This window comes from Micropterus dolomieu, linkage group LG15 (assembly GCF_021292245.1).
Source record: "Micropterus dolomieu isolate WLL.071019.BEF.003 ecotype Adirondacks linkage group LG15, ASM2129224v1, whole genome shotgun sequence".
Classification (NCBI taxonomy): Eukaryota; Metazoa; Chordata; class Actinopteri; order Centrarchiformes; family Centrarchidae; genus Micropterus; species Micropterus dolomieu.
In genome coordinates this window covers 11,965,029-11,977,543 of record NC_060164.1, presented here as the reverse complement: position 1 = coordinate 11,977,543, position 12,515 = coordinate 11,965,029, and the positions used below count along the sequence as shown (strand labels likewise).

Here is a 12,515-nt window from a genome sequence, read left to right as displayed (position 1 = left end):
GAGGAACTTTTTCAACTGGAAGAGTCACAGGTTTCTCAAGCCAAGAAGCTATTGAAGATGTCTATACTATTCAATGCCCTCATAAACATTAAAACCCTCACTATTTTTGAGAAGCATAAAAAATTTAAGGCCACGTAATAGTTTCTATACGAACATGTTGGTGGGTCGCAGCCTCAACCTGTTCTGTCAAAACTGTGTGCACGATAGTGGCTGATGGTGGAGAAGTGCAGCCAACGTTACCCATGGGGGAGCTGAGCTCCAACTGGCTCCCACTCGAACCCTGGCGACAAAGAAACGTTAGAAAGGAACATTTTGGGGACCGGAGAAAGTGGAGCAATAAGCTGTCCTTGTTGCAACACACACATCTCCACCTCACAAAAAATGCAAGCCAAGTTCAAGTTACCAAAGTCAATCTGCTGACGCTGACAGTTTTTTGGTGGCTGCACAATAAACTGCAACGTGCAAATAAATATAAATAGCCTAAATATTTCTAATAATTCTAGAATTTTATGTATGTTGCTTAGCAACCGTCATGTACTATGTAGCCTCACGGCCTGTCGTGAGCTATTGCTCAATTATACTATATGCACTTTAGCAGCTTTTTGCCTAGATGCTGAATTGTAGTTCTTTGTACCGGTACTGACTGTGTGCAATGGTTTTATGCAGCGGTGAGGATTCAAACGTAAAACTGCTCTTCTTCACTGGTACTTTTGTTGCCCTGTAATAACAACCGAGCTCTGTGTGTGTTCTTCCCTCCTGCCTGTTCATACAAGATACAAAAACGTCAGCCATTATTACAAAATTAAATGACCTTGAGTGTGTTTATGGTGAGCTATTTATTCTGTTCATGAATGAATCACCCTTGAGCCTTCTGTATGAAATAAATTAATTATTAGAATTGATATTAGCAAATATATTTTATTTTTTTATTGTATAATTTTATCAGAATCCTTATCAAAATGACAGATAATGAATGATTTATGTATAAACTTATTTTTAGTGCCTATTAACATCTGTGCCATTTTACTTTTGAAACTAATTATTTTGTATGTACAAGCAGTGGACACCATGAACTATATTATCTAATTAAATCCAAGAAAACAGCTCCTTTACTTACTACTTATTACTTTAATTACTAACTTTGTGAAGGTTAAATAATGACTGTCACAGAGATGTCCAAGACTTAACTTTTCCAAACTTTTCCTTAACTTTTGTCATTAAAGACCTAAATTTTGAGACCGCAGTTTGTAATCTTGCTAAATTCATTCATTATGGGTTTCACAAAGCCAACTTTGTATTTGCTTTTCATTCGATTTTGTATGTGGTCTTGATTTTGAGTTAATTCTCTGTAATTTCTAAAACAAACCCCATCTACATCTTTTTCAGTAGACACTAAAATACTCATACTCATATTTTAGAACTATCCTGCAGGCAGGTTTAATCTCATGCTGTAACTGACTGTAAAGTCTATGAAAAGGTTGGTGCAGAAGAAAAAAACTGAATGGCATTCTGACAAAAACTGCATCTTAGCTGCCACAGAGCAGCTAGGAAAACAACACTTCTTCTGAGTAAGAAATACATATACAATATACTATTTATATATATATATATACACACACACATACAACACACACACACACACACACACTGTAATGTCTCAGAACAATGCAAGGTTAACAGAAACTATAATAAATCAATACTAAACTGAAGTGCTGATGCATTAGATTGTTGCAGTGTTTGAGCATGAACATTAAAACCACTGAAAATGAACTGTATAAAATGTATCTATGAAAATACAATCTACAAAAATATTGCATTACATAACTGTATGTCTACACCTTTTTTATACACTCTATGGTCTACACTTGTATGTTTATTGGGAGACTGTTAAAATCGTTCTCTATTCATTCTAAACATGAATCTTGAACAGGATGTATGAGTAACTTGTGGCAAACAAAGGCAGATCATTAATAATTCTGAGTGAAGTCATCTTAAAATGTTCATTAATTTTCATGAACTTGACTTAGGAGTGATCTGTTTTGACTCTGATCTTATCTGATGTTACCAGGATTAAAATTCAAATGGCAGCTAATGGCAGCTACAATTAGCAGCATTATGAGGTTAGGCACCAACAATACTTGGTTAGGATTAGGAAAAGATCCTGATTTGCGTCAAAATAAGTAAGTTGATCCAAGATGAAAGCAGCAGGCGAGCTAAAGCTGTAGCACGTCCACTAAATGCAGTAAATGTACCATGATCATGTAACGAGCATGGATTAGTTCAACCTGCAGCTGATAAAAATATTACTGTAACGTTGCAGTGGGAATTTACCTTAGTTTCCAGCTATTGGGCCGATATGCGGCTCGCTGCGCTGAATGAAGTAACGTTACGGAGCCGGTGTCGATCCGCCTCTGAGACGGGAACGTTGAAGTAACAGAGCCTGAACATGTCTGAGTGAAAAGCCACAGCCTGCATGCTGGTGTTTCTGCCTTTATTGCAGGATTTCTGTACGAGCACACGCCTGGTTGCACTCTTAGAACCGCACTGCTAGTCCCGACTTTCCAAGTCGGAAATCCGACTTAAGGGTGCGTTCCCTTTGAAATGTCCGACTTTGAAATTGGAAATTCCCTCTTCCCATGTCAAATGGAACGCACCATAAATGCTAATGGAAGCAAGTTAGCAAAGTAACAATGACAATGCTAACATGCTGATATTTTATGGTATCTTATCAGTTCTTCCAGTGATCTTTTAACATCTGGAGAAAGTAGCTAGGCCTATGCATGTTCAATGTATTCTTGGCTTAGGTGGAGACTATATATAGAACAATATTTTATTACCCTTGATAAAATCACTTTCTCATAGCTGTGGAAATGTGTGATAAAAATAGCAAGTTGTTGTATGCCAGGGTATTGTGTTATAGACGCATCTGACTTAAATCTTTGTTGGGAGTCGCACATGCAGAGTTCCCAGGTAAGGACTACTAGCCAATCAGAAGCAGAGAAGGTAGGGTCGTAAGAAACAAGGTAGTGTGATCCAAATCACAGCCGCTTCAGACTGCGTTACTCAAGTCCACAACCACACAACATCATTGTTCCGCATCTTACCATTAGGACTAAATTTTGAACTGTTGCCGGTGTTCTGACGATCTATGCTGCCTTGCCGAAAAATGCTACCATAGCGCAAATCAATAGACTCGACTCTACTCGGCCCTGCTCCGTTTTCCATTGCAGATAGTACCAGAGATAGTATGTAGCTTGTCGTCATAGCGACGCCACACACAACTGCCGCGACGTAATGTTCAATGCGACACACACACCAGCTCTTACAATATATATACGGTTAAAACGTTTCAACATTACTCAGAATGTAAACACAGATAAGCAGTATGAAAACCTTCCAGCTGTGTTTTCTTCTGCCGTTGTTGCTGCAGCGGTCTGTGTGATGGCGGGAGCAGAGAGGGCGGCTGGCCGGCTTCACACGCTCCTCCCATGGGTTGGCACAGGCTTCCCCCCACAGCCACTTGCGGAGCTCCTCAACTCCGACAATATTCAAGCACATTTTTGTTCCGCCATCACTTCTGTAAAACTGTAATATTCGAAATCTACACAGCTGATTTCTCACCTCAAAACTTCTCAGAAGTGGATTTAGTGATGAAATTCTATACGAAACTGTAAAATATAAAACTTTCTGTTGCTGGCCTCTGTCTGGTGCAGCAATGATGATGCAGTAAATAGTGAATATTCTCTCTGACCAATCAGCTGTCTGTCGTGTTTTCACGTTACATTTTAGTATCTCTCAGCTCACTTGGAACCTCGACGGAGGTGAGGTGATACGAAAAAAAGTACCTGGAAGCAGGTACATGTACAACATTTCTACAATGGAAAACCAAACAAAGGCGAGTTGAGCCAAAGGGCCTCCACTCAGACTAGCTTGGTTTGAGGGCGTGCCTGACCCCGCTAGCCGTCACAATGAAAGGAAGTGAAGGGCTGGACTACAAATGAGCTGTTTTCAAGCGGTTTAGAGCAGTGTTTTCTGTGGGAGATGAGAACTCCCTTTGGGCTGGACTTTGGGCTTTTTCACTTTGCAAACCTGTTACACGCACAAAAAAGATATATAACTCAATAAAGTAGAGGGGGAAAAGCCAAAAAGCATAATACCACCTCTTTAAACAATTCACTACCTTCATTCGGTAAACAACAACTTTCTTCAGATGTGTTGAAAGCAGCCTACAATTAACAGTGCAGAAAATAACATGTTTGTCTTTGCAAGTGATGCAAATATTTTTGTGTTCTGATAGAACAAGTGGCTCGATTCCTTTAACTGAAAATCATAATATTTTCACAAAAGCCACCTGCAGATGATGGCTTCAAGAACGTGCGCCTGGTTGCACACACACACACACACACACACACACACACACACACACACACACACACACACACACACACACACAGCTGGGTTACTTTTATGTTTTGTTTTCTTATGATCACAGAATAATTATTTTTTGTACCGTATGTCTAATTTGGCCTTAAATTGCAAGAAAACTTTTTTTTTATTTCTGAGGATGAAATGGATATTCGGGAGAATTCACTGTTAAGTGGAGGTTTGTGTGCCACCAAAGCTGGACCAGCACAGAACGAGCAAGGCGCCATCTCTACTGGACAGTAACAAATGTGGATCTATTTATGTGATCTGTATCAAACTGCTTTCATTTACTTACAATGATGAGGTCACAAGAGGTCACAATCTGATGAAAACTTTAAAGTAGCTCTAATCAATATTTTTATATTAACAATCAAGACTGCGTGTATGTGAAAGGTGTCGTTCGTAGTGACAAAACCAGAGAGAATTATTACCCGACTCTGTAGCTCCCTTCGGTGTTTCAGCATCTTTCAGAAACATTTTTTGTTTTGATTTTATGGCCTGCACATGTACTGTTTTGGGTCACTCTTACAGCTTTCATTCACTGTACACTACCTGCGCAACACAAAACAGCAGCACGTTTTTTTCCCAGGAATGATGAAAGTGAGCTTCCTTTTAGCTCTGAAGTCCAATATTCAGAGCTCAGAGGGATAATATTGGACTTACGTTGTGAGGTGGCCCAAAACATCCACTAAATGTGTAGATAAACAAGTGTTTGCTCACAAGTTTTCCATATCAAGATTATGGGGAATTCGCTTTCTTGCTGAGAGTTGGATTAAAAGACTGATACCTCCCTCATTTCGATACAGTAAATATGAAGCTACTGTCGGACCACAATGCCACCGGCTCTTAATTGGTATTCTTAGAGCCATTCATATTCCAATATTCATGGTGCCCCTTTTCATTTCCTGTTTAATAAAAGCAACTGTTAATTTATAGTGTCATAACACAGTGAAGAAGACATTTAGAGTAGCTATTTTCTGGATTACCTAAGGTGAAAGAGCATCATATGTAGCTAATGCATATTTAAAAAGAAGGCAAAATTGCTGGTTAGTGGGGTGTGATGGTGAAAAGTGACTACCTTAATCCTTCATCTTAACACTTAAGCACTTTAACACTTTAAGTTTAACACTTTTGTTTGTTTTTTTTTGTATTATTCTTTACACTTGTTAAAGCACTTTGTAACTTGTTTTTGAAAAGTGCTCTACAAATAAGGATTATTATTATTATTATTATTAAGCAACTGACCATGTATTTATACATATTTCTGCGTAAAATCAAGGTAATGAAAGACTCCAAGTCATATTACAAGGTACATATTCCTCTGCCAATCTGTTTGTAAATGGCACTTAATAATTTAGCTTCCAGTGTGGTGAAACTGTCTGATATGATCAGCAATGTTACAAAGTCTGTTTACATAACACTTCCATACTCAATGCCATTCATGATGATTAATTCATGAAAGACAAGTCAACATTTATCATAGCTTCATTACACATTCTTTCAAATTATGTAACAGGGTAACAGTGGATTTGGAAATAAAACTCCCCTCAGAGTGTTTTTCTGACTTCTCTTTAGATTTTTGCAATTCATCATTAAATGCATTTCTAATAAGCACTGATCTAAATAGTATAATTTAAACACTGTCACTTTATTCATTTGAAGATAGATTTAAAGCTATTTCAACCTTATGCTTGGTATATTAAAAATATTGTGGATACACAACATTTTCCATCCTTACAGCAGAAATAACAATACAAACACTTTGTCCTCTTATTTTGAGATTTGCCAACACACATGACTCTCCTCACTCCTCTACTCACTATCCTTGTTTAAGCTTGTTAACATAGATACATGTCTTTTATCACATCTGGTCACTGCAGATATAAGCACCTAAAAGGCGGATGTGTGTATATCCCTGACACGATTGTGTTGTTATGGGAGGCTGTCTGTCAGGAATAATAAATCTTACTCATGTGGGTCTTCGGGGTTCAGTTCCAAACATACTTCTTTTGGGTAAAATTTTCAAAGCTATGCTGACGATATCCAAATTTTTATGTATTACAATATAAGATAGAAATTCATTTGACATCCCACAAATATAACATCCCTCATGAATGCATGCTGGCGCTTGAGGAAAGGTGTTGGACTGTTGATGAAGATTAGCAAGATGGAGTGGTGTAGACTGCCAAACAGCGGCCCTTTGTGGCTCATAGAGAACTGCAAACAGGAATGGGTCAAGAAAACTGTTTAATACTCAGTTTTGCAATATACATATATTTTGTGCTTTACTGACATATGTTATCTAAATTGTGTTGATACTGGAGTGCCTGAGCTGTAAGCCTGTGTGTGCACTACAGAGACGGAAGATCAACTGTGCATCAGGAAGCATTGTAATCAGACCTATTTGGATGAGACAAGCAAGAAGTGCAAATGCATGTTAGAAATTGCCAAATCGGCAGAAGTAATTGCTTTTTGATTGATAAACTGATTATTAAATTGTTCCAGCTGAGTTACTGCAATGCAGTTCATGCACTCTACACCTTGTTTTTGGGGCAATTACATATCTTGTTTGAAAGGGCCTGGTGAACTACCATCCCTTCTTTTCATCATTTGGCTCTATTGTCTAATTTAAAAGTCTCCAACACAAAACCTCAACAAAGGACCAATAACAAATGGTTTGACACTGAATACAAAAACCTAAGGAAAAGATGAAATGATCAAATGAAAAGCATAGGGACCCAGATAACCACAACATACGCTGTCAATATGAGGCCACTCTGAAACAATACAAGTACACCCTAAAAACAAAGAAAGAACAACACAGCAAGAACCAGCTCTGTGAAATTGAAGAATCCCTGGAGTCCAACCAGTTCTGGGAGAAATGGAACAACCTAAACAAAACCCAGCAGGATGAATTGGCAATCCAAGATGGAAATACTTGGATTAATCACTTTAGTGAACTATATAGTAATATTACCAAAAAAATGATGATCAGTAACAAGATATTCACAAAACGGAAAACTCTGGAGGCGGTGATAAAAAACAACCAAAACCCTCTGGATTACCCTGTAACAGAACAAGAATTAACAGAAGTCATCCAGTCCCTGAAAGGAAAAAAGGCGTGTGGTATTGATGGAATCCTCAACAAAATGATCAAATACTCAGACCATAAAATCAGATTGGCTATATACTATTCAACACTATTTTAGCAACTGGAACTTTTCCAGACATCTGGAACAAAGGTTTAATAACCCCAAATCATGAATCCGGAGATAAATATGATCCAAATAACTACAGAGGAATATGTGAATCCATTAACCTGGGAAAAATATTCTGCAACATCAATAATAAACGACTGGTCAACTTTCTTGATGACTACAATATTCTACATAAATGCCAAATTGTTTTTTTGCCAAAATTCCGCACAACAGACCATATATTTACCCTCCAGACTAATTGATCAAAAGTTAAACATTAAGAAAAGAAAGGTATATGCCTGTTTTGTTGACTTCCAAAAAGCCTGATTCCGTCTGGCACGAGGGCCTTTTCTATAGGCTACTTGAAAGTGGCATTGAAGGAAAAAAATATGATTTGATTAAAAACATGTATACAAAAAGTGAATGTGCCATAAAAAATGGAAATAAACAATGCAATCTCAGTCCAATTCTCTTCAATCTATATATCGATGAATTAGCGAACCAATTAGAGGGTTCCACAGCACCTAGCCTCATCCTGAACAACACAGAGATCAGAAGTCTGCTGTATGCAGATGACTTTCAACTACTAAAGGTTTGCAGCAGCACCTTAATTTCCTGCAGAGATTTTGTCAGACCTGGGCTCTGACAGTAAACACAGCAAAGACTATCTTTCAGAAACAATACAGAAATCAGGTTTCACAAAATTTCTATTTAGACACCACTAAATTACAACATACAAAAAACTACACTTACCTTGGCCTCAACATTACATACACAGGAAACCTCAACATGGCTGTGAAAGATCTGAGGGACAAAGCAAGGAGAGCTTTCTATGCAATAAAAAGAAACATTAAAATCTATATTCCATTTGAAATCTGGCTTAAAATTTTCCAATTTGTGCTAAAACCAATAATTCTATTTGGGGGCCAAAACTAAATAATGAATTTGAGAAATGGGACAAAACTATCATATAATCTTTCCATACTGACTTCTGTAAGAGCATCCTGCAGGTGCAGAGAAAAACACCAAATAATCTGTGCTCTTACTAAAATACAGAAAATATCAATTAAATTTTACGAAACACATATACGGTTTTATCTATTTAAAAATATATTTTTAATATATTATTCTAATAGCACACATTACTGTGTCATTTACTTAGTTTATTTAAATTTTTTATATATTTAAATTATTAATTTATTTAATTTTTTTTTAACACACATAGTTGGTTAACTATTGCTCTGCCTAAAAACATCTATGGGAGGACTCCAGCTTATTCAAAATGCTGAGCTGCTTGAGCAGAAAGAGAAATTAATTCAATTCCAGTCCTAAGAGCTCTGCATTCGCTTCCTGTTAATTTTAGAAATTATTATAAAACTTCACCTTTTATCTGCCAAACCCTACTTGACCTTGCTCCACGGTAGATCACTGACATGCTCTGACATCCAAGGTTATGTGATACAAGCCCTCTAGGTTTTTTCCAAGGGTTTTTATGCTTTTAGCATCTGGAATTCTCTGACAGTGCATTAAATATCTTCAAATGATTTAAAATCACTCAAAAAGTTTTTGATTGTTGTTTTTAACTGCAGTTGAATTCGTTTTTATTGGATTTCTTAGCATGCTATGACTGCATGTACACTGCATGTGCACTTTTAATGTTGTTTGCTCTTTTGTAAAGGTAATTTTACTTCCCTTGGATTCAAATGTACATCTGCACAATCAAATGCACTGCAATACAGTTCTGCCATAAATTCTATCTTTAACAAAAATATTATAATGGTTTGACAGTTAATTATATTTTTTGTTGACAGTGTTGGACGTGTAAATTCAATAATATGTTTATTACTGAGGTCATCGTTAAAGTACAGGTGATGGTGTACTAGACTATATTGTATAGAGCGGTGTTTCATTTACATACATGAGGAAGGTGTATGGCAGAAACACCATATTGGATTGCATTACTGTACTGGTGAACCTAATAAAGTGGACACTAAGGGGTGAATTCACAAAAAGATTGTGCAGTTTTTGCAGCAGCTAAACCTGCACAAAAAAGAAACAAAAGACATCTTCTAACTCTTAATGCACCCGCAAAGTGTGAAATGTACCTCTAACTGCGCTGCCAAGCAAATGGCATTGTTTCTAAACAGGCGCATTTATAAGAAGTGTCACCCCCAGACTTTCCTGTGATCATGGCAGTTGCAGATTGTAGCCAGGCAAAGCAAAAGCATATCACAGTACATCATTTTACTATACCAAACGTTTTTTTCCCCACATATACATCCACATATCTGTGCTTTGATATTTCAATATTTACCTTGCTGTACGGATGTAATTATTCCTGCATTCCTCTACCTCTATATTATTTACATATGTCCCAACCATAACTTCCCTGTCTCAAACAATTATTTTTGATCATTTTTTGTTTGTGGTGTGTTTAAAACACTTAATTTCTCCTTTTCAAACCTGTTGTTTCCACTGAGTGCCATAACTCATTTGTTGACAAATATTATTTACTATAAGCCTAACAGAGCGTTCGTCCTTTTGTCGGTGCCTGTCACCTGCTCTCTCTCTCTCTCTCTCTCTCTCTCTCTCCCCACCTCCGCGTATTTCTCTTCTCGAGCTGACAATTGAAGTCCAGGGGGAGACTCACGTGTTTGCTTCTGGGAGAGGTGTAAAAAGGGAACAGACCAGAAAGTAAAAGAAAAGCCATATAAAGAATAATGAGAAATTAAAGATGCAACATCTAGTCAGTAGCGGTCTTAAAGTTGGAAGTTTCCATGATTGGCTTAACATTGGCAATGGTAGAAATCAACTAAGGTTAAACCAATAACAAGTTAACTCAAGTAACAGCATTTTGAAGGTTAACACATGTAAATGTCACAACTCAATGAATGGGTTCATACAGGTGCTGGTCATCTAATTAGAATATCATCAAAAAGTTGATTTATTTCAGTAATTCCATTCAAAAAGTGAAACTTGTATAATGTATACATTCATTCCACACAGACTGATATATTTCAAGTGTTCATGTGATGATTATAACTGACAACTAATGAAAACCCCAAAATCGGTATCTCAGAAAATTTTAATATTGTGAAAAGGTTCAATATTGAAGACACCTGGTGCCACACTCTAATCAGCTAATTAACTCAAAAACACCTGCAAAGGCCTTTAAATGGTCTCTCAGTCTAGTTCTGTAGGCTAAACAATCATGGGGAAGACTGCTGACTTGACAGCTGACCAAAAGACGACCATTGACACCTTGCACAAGGAGGGCAAGACACAAAAGGTCATTGCTGGCTGTTCACAGAGCTCTGTGTCCAAGCACATTAATAGAGAGGCGAAGGGAAGGAAAAGATGTGGTAGGAAAAAGTGTACAAGCAATAGGGATAACCGCACCTTGGAGAGGATTGTGAAACAAAACCCATTCAAAAATGTGGGGGAGATTCACAAAGAGTGGACTGCAGCTGGAGTCAGTGCTTCAAGAACCACCACGCACAGAAGTATGCAAGACATGGGTTTCAGCTGTCGCATTCCTTGTGTCAAGCCACTCTTTAACAAGACACAGCGTCAGAAGCGTCTCGCCTGGACTAAAGACAAAAAGGACTGGGCAGCTGCTGAGAGGTCCAAAGTTATGTTCTCTGATGAAAGTAAATTTCCTTTGGAAATCAAGGTCCCAGAGTCTGGAGGAAGAGAGGAGAGGCACAGAATCCATGCTGCTTGAAGTCCAGTGTAAAGTTTCCACAGTCAGTGATGGTTTGGGGTGCCATGTCATCTGCTGGTGTTGGTCCACTGTGTTTTCTGAGGTCCAAGGTCAACGTAGCCGTCTACCAGGAAGTTTTAGAGCACTTCATGCTTGCTGCTGCTGACCAACTTTATGGAGATGCAGATTTCATTTTCCAACAAGACTTGGCACTTGCACACAGTGCCAAAGCTACCAGTACCTGGTTTAAGGACCATGGTATCCCTATTCTTAATTGGCCATCAAACTCGCCTGACCTTAACCCTATAGAAAATCTATGGGGTATTGTGAAGAGGAAGATGCAATACGCCAGACCCAACAATGCAGAAGAGCTGAAGGCCACTATCAGAGCAACCTGGGCTCTCATAACACCTGAGCAGTGCCACAGACTGATCGACTCCATGCCACACTGCATTGCTGCAGTAATTCAGGCAAAGGGAGCCCCAACTAAGTATTGAGTGCTGTACATGCTCATACTTTTCATGTTCTTACTTTTCAGTTGGCCAACATTTCTAAAAATCCTTTTTTTGTATTACTTGATGATATTCTAATTATATGACCAGCACCTGTATACTGTGATTTAGCGAAATCAGGTTATTCCAGTATGAAACTGGCTACTAATTTGTGGCACACTAGTAACTATCCATCTCTGAACCTGTAAGCTACAATGTTGAGAAATAAATGAATCAATAAATGAGTGAATGAATCTATTAATGATTCATATTCCTTTTTATCTACTAACTGTTTAGAAGTTAGCCAAAGCATCTTAATAACTGGCTTAACACAGCAGCATCTCTGTCATGTAAGCAGAGGAGGGCACCGCTTTCCTCGATGCACACAGGCTGCTCAAGCGCTGTTAATGACTGTCAACATTTGCTTTGAGCGCCATTCTGTCAGATTCCCATGTATTCTGTACAAGATTATGCTATCAGCCTAAATATGTTCAGGGGTTGTGAAGGTGAAGATCAATCCAGTTTTCATTATTGAAACTCTTTGTAATGCTAATAAGAATGTGAGCAAGAGAGCAAAAAGGGAAAATGCCTCACCAAAAACAAAAAACGTCCTGCATGACAATTCAGTACTCAATCACAGGTTCAATATTGTAGACACCTGGTGCCACACTCTAATCAGCTAATTAACTCAAAACACCT

The 12,515-nt window shown here is 37.9% G+C and overlaps 1 protein-coding gene across 1 annotated transcript in view; it reads right to left on the bottom strand.

Annotated features, from left to right (window-relative positions):
• Window positions 1-236: 236 nt before the first annotated feature.
• eys (eyes shut homolog) overlaps window positions 237-12,515 on the bottom strand; it is a 276,707-nt gene continuing 264,428 nt past the window's right edge. The window contains exon 43 of the mRNA XM_046071407.1: window positions 237-280. Coding sequence (XP_045927363.1) covers window positions 237-280 — 44 coding nt within the window. The remainder of the gene's footprint in view (window positions 281-12,515) is intronic.